General features: G+C 52.9%; 2 protein-coding genes across 2 annotated transcripts in view; one reads left to right on the forward strand and one right to left on the reverse strand.

The window, feature by feature from the left end:
• The window catches only part of APEX1 (apurinic/apyrimidinic endodeoxyribonuclease 1), a 33,946-nt gene extending 32,736 nt beyond the window's left edge, over positions 1-1,210 (reverse strand). The window contains exon 1 of the mRNA XM_054053093.1: positions 1,081-1,210. The gene's annotated coding sequence lies outside the window, so the exon portion shown is untranslated. The remainder of the gene's footprint in view (positions 1-1,080) is intronic.
• Positions 1,099-16,455, forward strand: TEP1 (telomerase associated protein 1). Its single transcript, XM_054053099.1, has 15 exons — positions 1,099-1,268; positions 1,430-1,498; positions 2,193-2,317; positions 2,585-2,647; positions 4,056-4,196; positions 5,351-5,524; positions 7,035-7,134; positions 7,952-8,070; positions 9,750-9,866; positions 9,984-10,086; positions 11,680-11,841; positions 13,130-13,323; positions 13,679-13,811; positions 16,014-16,163; positions 16,444-16,455. Exons 3-15 carry the CDS (start codon positions 2,202-2,204, stop codon positions 16,453-16,455), a joined length of 1,584 nt encoding a protein of 527 aa, XP_053909074.1. The 5' UTR covers positions 1,099-1,268; positions 1,430-1,498; positions 2,193-2,201.
• Positions 16,456-17,023: the final 568 nt, after the last annotated feature.

The raw sequence follows: 17,023 nt of genomic DNA on the forward strand, positions 1-17,023 counted from the left end.
AGCAGTAATTAATGACTTCAAAGTGGTTATTAATGAGCTGAAAGTGATAATTAAAGACTCAAAGACGGTAATTAATGATAGAAAATGTTAATTAACGACTCCAACATAGCAATTAGTGGTGTTAAAGGGTTAATTAACGCTGTCAAAGTACTAATTATGCCCTCAAATTGCTAATTAGTGTCTTGAAAGTGCTAATTAATGACGTGAAATGACCAATTAACCCCTTGAAATGCTTAATTAGTCCCTCCAAGCGCTAATTAATGCCCTAAAGTGACCGATTAACCCCTTGAAATGCCTAATTAGTCCCTCCAAGTGCTAATTAACGTCCTTAAATGACCAATTAAGCCCTTGTAATGCTTAATTAGTCCCTCCAAGCACTAATTAATTGCCTGAAATGACTAATTAGCCCCTTTAAATGCTCAATTAGTCCCTCTAATCGCTAATTAATGCCCTGAAATGACCAATTAACCCCTTTAAATGCTTAATTAGTCCCTTCAAGTGCTAATTAACGCCCTTAAATGACCAATTAACCCCTTGAAATGCTTAATTAGTCCCCCCAAGCACTAATTAATGCCCTGAAATGACCAATTAACCCCTTGAAATGCTCAATTAGTCCCTCCAAGCGCTAATTAATGCCCTTAAATGACCATTTAACCCCTTTAAATTCCTAATGAGTCCCTCCAAGCACTAATTAATGCCCTGAAATGACTAATTAACCCCTTGTAATGCCTAATTAGTCCCTCTAATCGCTAATTAATGCCCTGAAATGACTAATTAACCCCTTGAAATGCTTAATTAGTCCCTTTAATCGCTAATTAATGCCCTAAAGTGACCAATTAACCCCTTTAAATTCCTAATTAGTCCCTCCAAGCGCTAATTAATGCCCTTAAATCACTAATTAACCCCTTGAAACGCTTAATGAGTCCCTCAAAGTCGCCATTAACGCCCTGAGGTGACCGTTTAACGCCTTTCAATGCTCAATTAAAGGCCCTCCAATTCCTCATTAACGCCCCGAAATGACCAACGAACCCCTCGAATCGCTTCCCGAGCCCCTCCGCTCCCTAATGAGTCCCTCATTACCGCTAATTAGGCGTTAATTGCAGGGCGGGGCGGGTCTTTTGGCTCTCCTCCTCGAAGCCCGCGCTGAGGCGGCGCCATTTTGGCTCTACGGGGGAGGGCCGGCGCGTCACGTGACCCGCGGGGAAGGGGCACGTGACCGGAAGGGGCTGCTGGAAGCGGCGCGAGCGCTGGAGGAGGAGGAGCTGAAGGTGAGGGCACGTGACACACACACACCCCCCCCGCGCGCGCGCCCATATATTATAGTCCCCCTGGAGTCACGTGGTGGCGGCTGAATCACGTGGCCGCGCGGATCACGTGACAGGGGGCGGTGGCGCCTCCGCCCTCTCCTCTCTTCCCCCCCTCCCAACAGGAGGAGAGCGATGACGTCAGCAGCTCCTTGAGTGACGTCATCTGGGGCTTCGTGGAGAGGGGAGAGGAGGTGAGGACACCCCCTCCCCCCCATATATGGGGGTCCCGACCCATAAGTGAGGCTCTATGGGTCGCTATGGGTCTCTATGGGGTCTAAGGATCTCTATGTGTCTCTATGGGTCACTATGGGGCTCTGTGGGGCCTCTATGGGCCTCTATGGGTCTCTATGGGGCCTCTATGGGTCTCTGTGAGGTCTCTATGGGGTCTCTATGGGTCTCTGTGGGTCTCTATGGGGTCTCTATGGGTCTCTATGAGTCTCTATGGGGTCTCTGTGGGTCTCTATGGGTCTCTATGAGTCTATGGGTCTCTATGGGCCTCAATGGGGTCTCTATGGGGTCTCTATGGTTCTCTATGGGGCCTCTATGGGGTCTCTATGGGGCCTCTATGGGGCCTCTATGGGCCTCTATGGGCCTCTATGGGCCTCTATGGGCCTCTATGGGTCTCTATGGGTCTCTATGGGGTCTCTATGGGCTTTATGGATCTCTATGGGTCCCTATTGGCCCCCATTGATCCCTATTGGTCCTTTTGGTTCCCATTGACTTCTATTGAACTCTATGGGCTCTATTGGTCCCTATTGGTTCCCATTGATCCCTATGGGTCCCTATGGTCTCTATGGTTCTCTATGGCTCTCTATGGGTCCCTATGGTCCCTATGGGTCTCTATGGGTCCCTATGGTCCCTATGGGTCTCTATGGGCCCCTCCAGGTGCAGACGATGGTCATTCTCAGTCCGCAATTGGAGCTTCCGGAGGCCATGGAGGCTCTGACGTCTCTCCGACGCCGACAGCTCCGGCCGTGCCGCGTCATCAACGTCACCTCTCGCCCCACACCGTCAGTCCTGACCCACAACTTGGGGGGCAGAGCCCCACATGGCACCCCCACCCCCCTATATGTGGGTCCCACCCCCCTATATGTGGGTCCCACCCCCCTATATGTGGGTCCCACCCGCCTATATGTGGGTCTCTGCCCCCTATATGTGGGTCCCACCCCCTATATATGGGTCTCTGCCCCCTATATATGGGTCTCTGCCCCCTATATGTGGGTCCCACCCCCTATATATGGGTCTCTGCCCCCTAAGTGTGGGTCTCTGCCCCACAGAGTCCATTGGGAATCCCGCACCGACACTATGACCTTCGTGGGCTTCAATGAGTCTGTGCTCAGGTGGGATATATGTGGCCATATATGGGCATAAAGCGCTCTCTGTGCCCATATATGGGCAGGAGGGAATCCCCCATGCCTATATATGGACATGGGGGATTTCCCCCATGCCCATATATGGTTATAAGGGGCTTTCCGTGCCCTTATATAGGTTTAAGCCCTTCCCTGTGCCTATATATGGGCATCAAGGCTATGCCATACCCATATATGGTCCTTTAGCCTCGCCTTTATGCCTATATATGGGCATTAACGCTCCCCAGTGCCCATATAAGGCCATTAACCCCTTAAACGCCACTCCGTACACCCACATATGGCCCTTAAGCCCCTCCTTTTTGCCCATATATGGTCAATAACCCCTTAAACTCCACTCCCTACACCCACATACGGCCGTTAAGCCCCACCTTTTTGCCCTTATATGGTCATTAACCTTTTCCACTCCCTCTCCAATACCCAGATAAGGCCTTTAAGCCCCTCCTTTTTGCCCATATATGGTCATTAACCCCTTGAACTCCCTCTCCAATACCCATATATGGCCTTTACGCCCCTCCTTTTTGCCCATATATGGTCATTAACCCCTTCCATGCCGCTCCCCACACCCACATATGGCTCTTAAGCTCCTCCCTTATGCCCATATATGGTCATTAACCCCTTCCACACCCTCTTCAATGCCCATATAAGGCCATTAACCCCTTAAACGCCACTCCCTACACCCACATTTGGCCCTTAAGCCCCTCTTTTTTGCCCATATATGGTCAATAACCCCTTAAACTCCACTCCCTACACCCACATACGGCCCTTAAGCCCCTCCCTTATGCCCATATATGGCCATTAACCCCTTCCATACCCTCCCCAATACCCATAGAAGGCCTTTAAGCCCCTCCCTTATGCCCATATATGGCCATTAACCCCTTCCACACCCTCCTTTTTGCCCATATATGGCCATTAACCCTTCCATACCCTCCCCAATACCCATAGAAGGCCTTTAAGCCCCTTCCTTATGCCCATATATGGTCATTAATCCCTTCTATACCATCCCCAATACCCATATATGGTCCTTAGGCCCCTCCCTTATGCCCATATATGGCCATTAACTGCTTCCACTCCCTCCCCAATACTCACATGTGGCCCTTAAGCCCCTCCTTTTTGCCCATATATGGTCATTAACCACTTCCATACCCCCAAACACCCATATATGGCTTTTAAGCCCCTCCCTTTTGCCCATATATGGTCATTAACCCCTTCCATACCCTCCCCACTACCCATATAAGGCTTTAAAGCCCCTCCTTTTTGCCCATATATGGTCATTAACCCCTTCCACTCCCTCCCCAATGCCTATAGAAGGTCTTTAAGCCCCTCCCATATGCCCATATATGGTCATTAACCCTTTCCTCCCCTTTTCCCCCCTCTCCAGACTGGTGGCTTTGGGCGATCCGGGTCGTTTAGCGGCGGAAGTATCGGCGTGTCCGTCTCGTTTCGGAATAGCTCCTCCCCCTCCGCCTCCCCCCGAACCCCCAAATCCCACCGGATCCCTCCCACCCCCTCCGCTCGGCAGGTAAACTGGGAAGGGAACTGGGAGGTACTGGGAAGGGGATAAAGGGGGGGGGAAGGGACCCCGTATCCATTGGGATGGACTGGGATGGACTGGGATTGACTGGGATTAACTGGGATTTGAGGGTCTGGGGGGGTCCAGAGGGGTGGAAGGACCCCATATCCATTGGGATGGACTGGGATTAACTGGGATTAACTGGGATTTGGGGGTCTAAGAGCATCCAAGTGGGTGGAAAGGAGTGAGAGATGCACCATATCTATTGGCGTTGACTGGGATGGACTGGGATTAACTGGGATCTACTGGGATTAACTGGGATTTGAGGGTCTGGGGGTGTCCAGAGGGGTGGAAGGACCCCATATCCATTGGGATGGACTGGGATTAACTGGGATTAACTGGGATTTGGGGGTCTAAGAGGCTCCAGATGGACGTAAAGGAGTGAGAGATGCACCATATCCATTGCCGTTGACTGGGATGGACTGGGATTGACTGGGATTAACTGGGATTTGAGGGTCTGGGGGTGTCCAGAGGGGTGGAAGGACCCCATATCTATTGGGATGGACTGGGATTGACTGGGATTAACTGGGATTTGAGGGTCTAAGATGGTCCAGATGGGCGTAAAGGAGTGAGAGATGCGCCATATCCATTGGCGTTGACTGGGATGGACTGGGATTGACTGGGATTAACTGGGATTTGAGGGTCTGGAGGGGTCCAGAGGGGTGGAAGGACCCCATATCTATTGGGATGGACTGGGATGGACTGGGATTAACTGGGATTTGGGGGTCTAAGAGGGTCCAGATGGTCGTAAAGGAGCGAGAGATGCGCCATATCCATTGGCGTTGACTGGGATGGACTGGGATTAACTGGGATTAACTGGGATTTGAGGGTCTGGAGGGGTCCAGAGGGGTGGAAGGACCCCATATCCATTGAGATGGACTGGGATTAACTGGGATTAACTGGGATTTGGGGGTCTAAGAGGGTCCAGATGGGCGTAAAGGAGTGAGAGATGCGCCATATCTATTGGCATTGACTGGGATGGACTGGGATTAAGTGGGATCTACTGGGATTTGAGGCTATGGGGGGTTCTCGGAGGGTATTTAGGGGGTTTCTATGGGGCAGGGGCTCCCCCCGGGTTAACCCCTTCGTCCCCACGGCGACAGGTCGGGTCGGCGCGTGCGCCTCTTCGTCTCGTCGTCGCTGCGGGACATGGCGGCCGAGCGGGAGGCGCTGGTCAGGGCGGCGCTGCCGCGGCTCCGGGCGATGGCGGCACCTCGGGGGCTGCGCCTGCAGGAGGTCGAGCTGCGATGGGGGCTGCGGGCGCCGAGCCTCGAGAGGTAACGGGGGCGCTGTGGGGCGCTATGGGGCGCTATGGGGCTCCATTGATTCCTGTTGGCTTCATTGGTTCTATTGAATCCATTGGGTTCATTGGTTCCCATTGGGTTCTATGGGTCTCTATGGGTCTCTATGGGTTTCTATGGGTCTCTCTGGGGCTCTATAGGTCTCTATGGGGCTCTATGGGTCTCTATGGGGCGCTATGGGGCTCTATGGGGCTCTATGGGGCGCTATGGGCCCCCATTGATCCCTATGGGCTCCATTGGTTCTATTGAACCTATTGGGTCCATTGGTTCCTATTGATTCCCATTGGGTTCTATGGGTCTCTATAGGGCTCTGTGGGTCTCTATGGGCTATATAGGGCTCTATGGGGCTCTATGGGGCGCTATGGGGCACTATGGGGCTCCATTGATCCCTATTGGCTCTATTGGTTCTATTGAACCTATTGGGTCCATTGGTTGCCATTGTTTCCCATTGGTTTATATTGGGCTCTATGGGTCTCTATGGGTCTCTATGGGTCTCTATGGGCTCAATGGGTCTCTATGGGGCGCTATGGGGCGCTATGGGCCCCCATTGATCCCTATTGGCTCCATTGGTTCTATTGAACATATTGGGTCCATTGGGTCCCATTGATTCCCATTGGTTTATATTGGGTTCTATGGGTCTCTATAGGGCTCTATAGGGCTTTATGGGTCTCTATGGGCTCTATGGGTCTCTATGGGGCGCTATGGGCCCCCATTGATCCCTATGGGCTCCATTGGTTCTATTGAACCTATTGAGTCCATTGGTTCCTATTCATTCCCATTGGTTTCTATTGGATTCTATGGGTCTCTATGGGTCTCTATAGGGCTCTATGGGGCTCTATGGGTCTCTATGGGCTCTATAGGTCTTTATGGGGCTCTATGGGGCGCTATGGGCCCCCATTGATCCCTATGGGCTCCATTGGTTCTATTGAACCTATTGGGTCCATTGGTTCCTATTCATTCCTATTGGTTTCTATTGGGTTCTATGGGTCTCTATGGGTCTCTATAGGGCTCTATGGGGTCTCTATGGGGCTCTATGGGGCTCTATGGGTCTCTATGGGGCTCTATGGGGCTCTATGGACCCCATTGATCCCTATTGGCTCCATTGATTCTATTGAACCCATTGGGTCTATTGGTTCCCATAGGGTTCTATTGGGTTCTATGGTCTCTATGGGCTCTCTATGGGTTTCTATGGGCTCTATGGGGCTCTATGGGCTCTCTATGGGTCTCTATGGGGCTCTATGGGTCTCTATGGGGCGCTGTGGGGCTCTGTGGACCCCATTGATCCCTATTGGCTCCATTGGGTCTATTGAACCTATTGGGTCTATTGATTCCCATTGGGCTCTATGGGGTCTCTATGGGTCCCTATGGCTCCCTATGGGTCCCTATGGTCTCTATAGGGTCCCTATGGTTCCCTATGGCTCCCTATGGGCTCTATGGGGCTTTCTATGTCCCCATAGGCCCCTATAGGTCCCTCTCTCCCCTATAGGCGAGTGGAGCTCTGTCTGGAGGAGGTCGATCGCTCCGACATCCTGGTGGGAATTCTGGGCGAGAGATACGGAACCCTGGCCCCCAGCCCCGCCCCACGGGTAAGCCACGCCCCCTCCTTCAAGCCACGCCCCCTCCTTCGAGCCACGCCCCCTCCAGTGTCCTCCCTCCACCCCTTCTTTTCTCCTTTGGCTTTGGTGCTCTTCTCCCCTTCCTCTTTTGTCTCGGTGTCACCGTGTTTCCATCCCCCCGACCCTGAGCTTTGGTTCCGCCTCACTTTGGTTCCTCCCTATGGGGCTCTATGGGCTCTATGGGGCTCTATGGGTCTGTGTGGGGCTCTATGGGGCTCTATCGGGTCTATGAGACTCTATGGGTCCCTATGGGTCCCTATGGGTCTCTATTGTTTCTATGGGTCTCTGTGGGTCTCTATGGAGTCTCTATGGGGTCTGTATGGGTCTCTATGGGGGTCTATGGCTCTCTATGGGGTCTATGGGTCTCTATGGGTCTCTATGGGTCCTTATGGGGTCTGTATGGGTCTCTATGGGTCTCTATGGGTCTCTGTGGGCTCTATGGGGTCTTTATGGGTCTCTGTGGGTCTCTATGGGGTTCTGTTCTTTCTGTGGGTCTCTATGGGTCTCTATGGGGTCTCTATGGGGTCTCTATTGGGTCTCTATGGGGTCTCTATGGAGTCTCTATGGGGTCTCTATGGGGTCTCTATGGGTCTCTATGGTCTCTATGAGTCCCTATGGGTTTCTATGTGTCCCACCTTTCCCTTTCCCCCAACCCCTTCCCTTTGGTTCCGCCCCACTTTCGTTCCCCCCACCTTCTCCACCCCATAACCCTCTATTCCCCCACCAACCCCTGCCCCACAACCTCCCCCCCCTCCTCAACCCCTGCCCCACAACCACTGCCCCCCAGGGACTGCCCGACGGCCGCTCGGTGACGGAACTGGAGCTGCGCACGTTCTTGGGGCGCTGGAAAGAGGGGGAACCCCCATTGCCCGCCCTCATCTACATCCGTGACCCCGAGGTGCTCAGGTGAGGGGCGCTATGGGGTCTCTATGGGTCTCTATGGGTCTCTATGGATTTCTATGGGGCTCTATGGGGCTCTATGGATCCCATTGATCCCTATTGGCTCCATTGGTTCTATTGAACCTATTGGGTCTATTGGTTTCCATTGGGTTTTATGGGTCTGTATTGGTTTCTATGCGTCTCTATAGGGCTCTATAGGACTCTATGGGTCTCTATGGGCTCTATAAGGCACTATGGGTCTCTATGGGACTATATGGGGCCCTATGGGGCGCTATGGGGCTCTGTGGACCCCATTGATCTCTATTGGCTCCATTGATTGTATTGAATCTATTGGGTTTATTGGTTCCCGTTGGGTTTTGTTGGGTTCTATGGGTCTCTATGGGTATCTATAGAGCACTACGGGGCTCTATGGGGCGCTATGGGGCTCTATGGGTCACTATAGATCTCTATGGACCCCATTGATCCCTGTTGGCTCCATTGGTTCTATTGAACCCATTGGGTCCATTGGTTCTCATTGGGTTCTATTGCGTTCTATGGGTCTCTATGGGATCTCTATGGGGTCTCTATGGGGTCTCTATGGGTCTCTATGGGGTCTCTATGGGTCTCTATGGGGTCTCTATGAGGTCTCTATGGGTCTCTATGGGTCTCTGTGGGGTCTCTATGGGTCTCTATGGGGTCTCTATGGGCTCTATGGGGTCTCTATGGATCTCTATGGGGTCTCTGTGGGTCTCTATGGGTCTCTATGGGGTCTCTGTGAGTCTCTATGGGTCTCTATGGGGTCTCTATGGGTCTCTATGGGGTCTCTATGGGGTCTCTATGGGTCTCTATGGGGTCTCTATGGGTCTCTATGGGGTCTCTGTGGGTCTCTATGGGTCTCTATGGGGTCTCTATGGGGCTCTATGGGGTCTCTATGGGTCTCTATGGGTCTCTATGGGGTCTCTGTGGGTCTCTATGGGGTCTCTATGGGTCTCTATGGGGTCTCTGTGGGGCTCTATGGGTCTCTATGGGGTCTCTATGGGGCTCTATGAGGTCTCTATGGGGTCTCTGTGGGGTCTCTATGGGTCTCTATGGGTCTCTATGGGGTCTCTATGGGTCTCTATGGGTCTCTATGGGGTCTCTGTGGGTCTCTATGGGTCTCTATGGGGTCTCTATGGGGCTCTATGGGTCTCTATGGGTCTCTATGGGGTCTCTATGGGGTCTCTATGGGGCTCTATGGGGTCTCTATGGGGCTCTATGGGTCTCTATGGGTCTCTATGGGGTCTCTATGGGTCTCTATGGGTCTCTATGGGGTCTCTATGGGGGCTCTATGGGTCTCTATGGGGTCTCTATGGGTCCCTATTGGTCTCTATGGTCCCTTTCAGCCCCCATTGATCCCTATTGGGTCCCATTGGTTCCCATTGGCCTTTATGGGTCCTTATGGGTCATTAAAGCATTAATGCGTTAATTATGCCCTAAAAAACATAACAAAGACAATAATTAAAGCGTGAAATGATTAATTAAGACACGAAACCACTAATTAAGAGCATAATTAACGCTTATGAGGTGTAATTAGGGTGTTAACGAGCTAATTAAGGGCAGTAATTGGCTAATGAAGGTGATGAGAATATCAATGGGGGTATTAAGAGTAATTGAGGTTCTAATGAAGCGCTAATTAAGCACTAATTAAGCACTAATTAACCCTTCAGGGAGGTCCCTCCGGCTCTCCTGGAGGATTTCGTCTGCCGGGATCCATCGTCGGCCTCGAAGCTGTCGGCGCTGAAGGAATATCTCCGACACCATCCGGGAGTCGCCGTCCTCAGGAGGTACCGGAATGTCTTCCATTCCTCCATCTATGGGTCGTGGGTGGCCCCCCCTAAATGGATCTATGGGTCCCTCTGCCCCATAGATCTATGGGTCACACCCCACTGGGTCTTCCGTAGTTTCCGGTGCCGTTGGGGCGGCTCCGAGACGATGGATTTGGGCGATTTCGTGGAGGAGGTGGTGACGGACGTCTGGAACCTCCTGGAGAGACGATTCCTGACGGTGGGGCGCTATGGGGCTCTATGGGGCGCTATGGGGCTCTATGGGGCGCTATGGGGCTCTCTTGGCCCCCATTGATCCCTATTGGACCATTGGTTCCATTGGTTCCCATTGGTTTCTGTTGGGGTCTATGGGGACTCTATGGGTCTCTATTGGGTCTCTATGGGGTCTCTATGGGGTCTCTATGGGTCTCTATGGGGTCTCTATGGGGTCTCTATGGGGTCTCTATGGCTCTATGGGTCTCTATGGGTCTCTATGGGTCTCTGTGGGGTCTCTATGGGGTCTCTGTGGGGTCTCTATGGGTCTCTGTGGGGTCTCTATGGGGTCTCTATGGGGTCCCTATGGGTCCCTATGGGGTCTCTATGGGGTCTTTATGGGTCTCTATGGGGTCTCTATGGGTCTCTATGGGGTCTTTATGGGTCTCTATGGGTCTCTATGGGGTCTCTATGGGGCTCTATGGGGTCTCTATGGGGTCTCTATGGGGCTCTATGGGGTCTCTATGGGGGCTCTATGGGGCCTCTATGGAGTCTCTGTGGGTCTCTATGGGGTCTTTATGGGGTTTCTATGGGTCTCTATGGGGTCTCTGTGGGGCTCTATGGGGTCTCTATGGGTCTCTATGGGTCTCTATGGGGTCTCTATGGGTCTCTATGGGGTCTCTGTGGGTCTCTATGGGGTCTCTATGGGGTCTCTATGGGGCTCTATGGGGTCTCTATGGGTCTCTATGGGGTCTCTATGGGTCTCTATGGGTCTCTATGGGGTCTCTATGGGTCTCTATGGGTCTCTATGGGTTTCTATGGATCTCTATGGGGTCTCTATGGGTCTCTATGGGGTCTCTATGGGGTCTCTATGGGTCTCTATGGATCTTTATGGGGTCTCTATGGGTCCCTATAGGGTCTCTATGGGTCTCTATGGGTTCTCTATGGGCTCTATGGGTCCCTATGGGGTCTCTATGGGTCTCTATGGGTCTCTATGAGGTCCCTATGGGTCTCTATGGGTCTCTATGGGTCTCTATGGGGTCTCTATGGATCTCTATGGGGTGTCTATGGGTCCCTATGGGGTCTCTATGGGGTCTCTATGGGTCTCTATGGGGTCTCTATGGGGTCTCTATGGATCTCTATGGGTTTCTATGGATCTCTATGGGGTCTCTATGGGTCCCTATGGGGTCCCTATGGGGTCTCTATGGGTCTCTATGGGGTCTCTATGGGGTCTCTATGGATCTCTATGGGGTCTCTATGGGTCCCTATGGGGTCTCTATGGATCTCTATGGGGTCTCTATGGGTCCCTATAGGGTCTCTGTGGGTCTCTATGGGGCCTCTATGGGTCCCTATGGGGTCCCTATGGGGTCTCTATGGATCTCTATGGGTCCCTATTGACCCCTATTGGTTCCCATTGATCCATATTGACCCCATTGGTTCTATTGCTCCCATTGATTCCCATTGACTTCTATTGCTCCCTATGGGTCCCTATGGGTCCCTATGGGTCCCTATGGGTCTCTATGGGTCTCTATGGGTCCCTATGGGTCTCTATGGGTCCCTATTGGTCCCTATGTGTCCCTATGGTCCCTATAGGTCCTTACAGCCCCCTCTCTCCCCTCAGGGCCCCCCCCCTTCCCCCCAGGCCTCCTTCTTGGCCGCCCAACGCGGCTCTTTCGTAGCCCGTTCCCGCCTTTTAGTGGCCACCGTGGAGTCCCTCCTGCGCGCCCACCAGCGACGCCTCCTCGTCACCGGCGCCCCCGGCAGCGGCCGCACCGTCTTCATGGTGGGCGGGGCCTCAAGGCCATATATGGGCGCGGGGGGAGGGGCTTAGGGGCCATATATGGGCATAAGGGTGGGATTAGTGGCTTTATTGGGTGGGATTATGACCTTAGAGGGTGGGATTATGACCATATATGGCCATAAGGATGGGATTAGTGGCCTTATATGGTGGGATTATGATGTTATAGGGTGGGATTATGACCATATATGGGCATATTGGGGGGATTAATGACGTTATATGGTGGGATTATGACCTTATAGGGTGGGATTTTGACCATATATGGGCATATTGGGGGGATTAGCGATCTTATAGGGTGGGATTATGACCATATATGGGCATATTGGGGCATTAGTGGCCCTATATGATGGGATTGTGACCTTATAGGGTGGGATTATGATCATATATGGGCATATTGGGGCATTAGTGGCCCTATATGATGGGATTGTGACCTTATAGGGTGGGATTATGACCTTATAGGGTGGGATTATGACCATATATGGGCATATTGGGGGGATTAATGACATTATATGGTGGAATTATGACCTTATAGGGTGGGATTATGACCATATATGGGCATATTGGGGGGATTAGTGGCCTTATAGGGTGGGATTATGACTTTATAGGGTGGGATTATTACCATATATGGGCATATTGGGGGGATTAGTGGCTTTATAGGGTGGGATTATGACCTTATAGGGTGGGATTATGACCATATATGGGCATATTGGGGGGATTAATGACATTATATGGTGGAATTATGACATTATAGGGTGGGATTATTACCATATATGGGCATATTGGGGGATTAGTGACCTTATATGGTGGGGTTATGACCTTATAGGGTGGAATTATGACCATATATGGGCATATTGGAGCGATTAGTGGCCTTATATGTGGGATTATGACCTTATAGGATTATATTATGACCATATATGGGCATATTGGGCGGATTCGTGACCTATAGGCTGGGGTTATGACCTTATAGGGTGGGATTATGACCATATATGGGCATATTGGGGGATTAATGACCTTATAGGGTGGGTTTGTGACCTTATAGGGTGGGATTATGACCTTCTAGGGTGGGGTTATGACCATATATGGGCATATTGGGGAGATTAGTGACTATATATAGTGGTATTATGCTGATCTATGGTGGGATTATGCCCTTATATGGTCATATTGATGGGTTTATGGTCCTTTATGGTGGGATTATGGCCTTTTATGGTGGGATTATGACCTTTTACGATGGGATTATGGCCGTTTATGATGGGATTATGACTCTTTCCGGCAGGCGGCGCTGGTGGGGTCCTTACAGGCCCCTCCCCCCGCCGGGCCCCGCCCCCCTCGCCGCCGCCGTGCCGCCATTTTCCACTTAGCCGGAGCTGGGGGCGAACAAAGCGACGTCCGCGTGGCCCTCTCTCACCTCATCCAACAGCTCCGGAGCCTCCGTGGGGCGGAGCAAAGGGCTCTGCCCCACACTTATAGGTCAGTCACGTGACCCACTTCAACTTGGGGCGGTCACATGACTTCCCTACTCCAATCCAGGACCATTATGTTCTTCTGAGGGTCCAAGATGGCCACCACCGCCGTACGGAAACCATTGAGTTTCTTAACCCCTAAGTGACCCCTACGTGACCTCTGTGACCCCGAGACTCCATAACACGTCACATGACCCCCGCGTGACCCCTACGTGACCCCGGGAACCACCATGTTCTCCGTGACCCACCATGATTCTGAGAGACCTATTGAATCTCCTGACCCCTAAGTGACCCCTATGTGACCTCTGTGACCCCGGGACCCCATAACACGTCACGTGACCCCCACGTGACCCACCCCACAGGGAGCTGCGGGCTCTCTTCTGGCGCCTTTTGGCCACCCCGGGACGTCGCTTGGTCCTCGTGGTGGACGACGCCGATGACCTCCATGAAGGGGGGACCCCTCGGCCCCATTGGCTGCCCCCCAACCTGCCCCCGGTGAGGCACTGGGAGGGGACTGGGAGGGGACTGGGAGGCACCGGGAGGGAACTGGGAGGCACTGGGAGGCACTGGGAGGGACTGGGAGGGAACTGGGAGGGCACTGGGAGGGAACTGGGAGGGGATTCGGATGTGCTATAAGGCCTTATTGGAAGGGAGAGGTGGGGCTTTAGGACCCTGTTAGAGGAGAGGGGCGTGGCTTGAGGGGAGGGGGGCGGGGCTTCAGACCCTATTGGAGCTTTCTATGGGCTCAATGGCTCTCTATGGGTGTCTATGGGGTCTCTATGGGTCTCTGTGGGGTCTCTATGGGTCTCTATGGGGTCTCTATGGGTCTCTATGAGTCTCTATGGGTGTCTATGGGGTCTCTATGGGTCTCTGTGGGGTCTCTATGGGTCTCTATGGGTCTCTATGGGGTCTCTATGGGGTCTCTATGGGTCTCTATGGGGTCTCTATGGATCTCTATGGGTCTCTATGGGTCTCTATGGGGTCTCTATGGGGTCTCTATGGGGTCTCTATGGGGCTCTATGGGTCTCTCTATGGATCTCTATGGGGTCTCTATGGGGTCTCTATGGATCTCTATGGGGTCTCTGTGGGTCTCTATGGGTCTCTATGGGGCTCTATGGGTCTCTATGGGGTCTCTATGGGGTCTCTATGGGTCTCTATGGGGTCTCTGTGGGTCTCCGTGGGTCTCTATGGGGTTTCTATGGGTCTCTATGGGGTCTCTGTGGGTCTCTATGAGGTCTCTATGGGTCTCTATGGGTCTCTGTGGGTCTCTATGGGGTCTCTATGGGGTCTTTATGGATCTCTATGGGGTCTCTATGGGGTCTCTATGGATCTCTATGGGGTCTCTGTGGGTCTCTATGGATCTCTATGGGGTCTCTATGGATCTCTATGGGTCTCTATGGGGTCTCTATGGGTCTCTGTGGGGTCTCTATGGGTCTCTCTATGGGGTCTCTATGGGTCTCTATGGTCTCTCTATGGGTCTCTATGGGGTCTGTGGGTCTCTATGGGGTCTCTATGGGTCTCTATGGGGTCTCTATGGGTCTCTATGGGTCTCTATGGGCTCTATGGGGTCTCTATGGGTCTCTATGGGGTCTCTATGGTCTCTCTATGGGGTCTCTATGGGGTCTCTATGGGTCTCTATGGGGTCTCTATGGGGTCTCTATGGGTCTCTATGGGGGTCTCTATGGGTCTCTATGGGGTCTCTATGGGGTCTCTATGGGGTCTCTATGGTCTCTCTATGGGGTCTCTATGGGGTCTCTATGGTCTCTCTATGGTCTCTCTATGGGGTCTCTATGGGGTCTCTATGGGTCTCTATGGGGGTCTCTATGGGTCTCTATGGGGTCTCTATGGGGTCTCTATGGGGTCTCTATGGGGTCTCTATGGTCTCTCTATGGGGTCTCTATGGGGGTCTCTATGGGTCTCTATGGGTCTCTGTGGGGTCTCTATGGGGTCTCTATGGTCTCTCTATGGGGTCTCTATGGGGTCTCTATGGTCTCTCTATGGGGTCTCTATGGGGTCTCTATGGGGTCTCTATGGGGTCTCTATGGTCTCTCTATGGGTCTCTATGGGGTCTCTATGGGGTCTCTATGGTCTCTCTATGGGTCTCTATGGTCTCTCTATGGGGTCTCTATGGGGTCTCTATGGGGTCTCTATGGGGTCTCTATTGGGTCTCTATGGGTCTCTATGGGGTCTCTATGGGGTCTCTATGGGTCTCTGTGGGTCTCTATGGGGTCTCTATGGGTCTCTATGGGTCTCTATGGGGTTTCTATGGTCTGTCTATGGGGTCTCTATGGGGTCTCTATGGGTCTCTGTGGGTCTCTATGGGGTCTCTATGGGGTCTCTATGGGGTCTCTATGGGGTCTCTATGGGTCTCTGTGGGTCTCTATGGGGTCTCTATGGGTCTCTATGGGTCTCTATGGGGTCTATGGTCTGTCTATGGGGTCTCTATGGGTCTCTATGGGGTCTCTATGGGTCTCTATGGGGTCTCTATGGGGTCTCTATGGGTCTCTATGGGTCTCTATGGGTCTCTGTAGACTCTATTCTCCCCCATTACTCTCTATGGCATTAAAGACCCTATTGGAGGGAAGGGGGCGTGGCTTCACCCTTTATGGGCGTGGCTTCACCCCTTTGAGGGCGTGCCTTAGCCCTTTATGGGCGTGTCCTCCTCTAACCCCGCCCCCTTTCTCCCCCCCCCTTTAGCACGTGACCGCAGTGCTCAGCGCTCGCCGCCCCCCCCCCGGGTGGGAGGGGTCCCCGCGGCTGGAGTTGGGGCCCCTCCCCCCCCCCGACCGACGCCTCTTGGTGGAGGCGGAGCTAAAGGGGGCGGGGCGGAGCCTGGGGGGGCAGCAGGTGAGGACCCCCCCTATATGGCCCCCCCTGACCCCTATATGACCCCTCCAGACCCCTATATGGCCCTCCCCGGTCCCTATATGGTCCCTCCAACTCCTTATATGGGACCCCCGACCCCTATATAGGACCGCCAGATCCCTATATGGCTTCTCCAGACCCCTATATGGCCTCTTTGACCCCTTATATGGGATCCCCGACCCCTATATGGCCCCCCCCGACTCCTTATATGGGACCTCCAACCCCTATATGGGACCCCCGACTCTCTATATGCCCCCCGCAGACCCCTATATAACCCCTTTGACTCCTTATATGGGACCCCCAGCCCCTATATGGGACCCCCAACCCCTTATATGGCATCATTGAGTCCTTATATGGGACCCCCGACCCCTATATGATCCCTTTGACTCTTTATATGGGACCCCCAGACCCCTATAAGGCCCCCCCAGACCCTATATGGTTCCTCCGACTCCTTATATGGGACCCCCGACCCCTATATGGCCCCCCCAGACCCCTTATATGGGACTCCCAGACCCCTATATAGTTCCTCCGACTCCTTATATGGGACCCCGAACCCCTATATGGGACCCCCAACCCCTTATATGGGACCTCTGACCCCTATATAGGACCCCCAGAACCCTGTATGGTTCCTCCAACTCCTTATATGGGACCCCTGACCCCTATATGGCCCCCCCAGACCCCTATATGGTCCCTTTGACTCCTTATATGGGACCCCTGACCCCTATATGGCACCCCCAGACCCTTTATATGGGACCCCCAACCCCTTATATGGGACCTTTGACCCCTATATAGGACCCCCAGACCCCTATATGGCCCTTCCAACCCCTTATATGGGACCTTCA

This window comes from Cuculus canorus, chromosome 39 (assembly GCF_017976375.1).
Source record: "Cuculus canorus isolate bCucCan1 chromosome 39, bCucCan1.pri, whole genome shotgun sequence".
Classification (NCBI taxonomy): Eukaryota; Metazoa; Chordata; class Aves; order Cuculiformes; family Cuculidae; genus Cuculus; species Cuculus canorus.

What these genes read in the sequence shown, in the direction of transcription:
- TEP1 (XM_054053099.1), top strand. Translation starts at nt 2,202, where the DNA reads ATGGTCATTCTCAGTCCGCAATTGGAGCTTCCGGAGGCCATGGAGGCT. An exon ending in CCCCCAGCCCCGCCCCACGG is followed by an intron (nt 7,135 to 7,951) that starts GTAAGCCACGCC and finishes ACTGCCCCCCAG; the next exon opens with GGACTGCCCGACGGCCGCTC. An exon ending in TGGAGAGACGATTCCTGACG is followed by an intron (nt 10,087 to 11,679) that starts GTGGGGCGCTAT and finishes CTCTCCCCTCAG; the next exon opens with GGCCCCCCCCCTTCCCCCCA.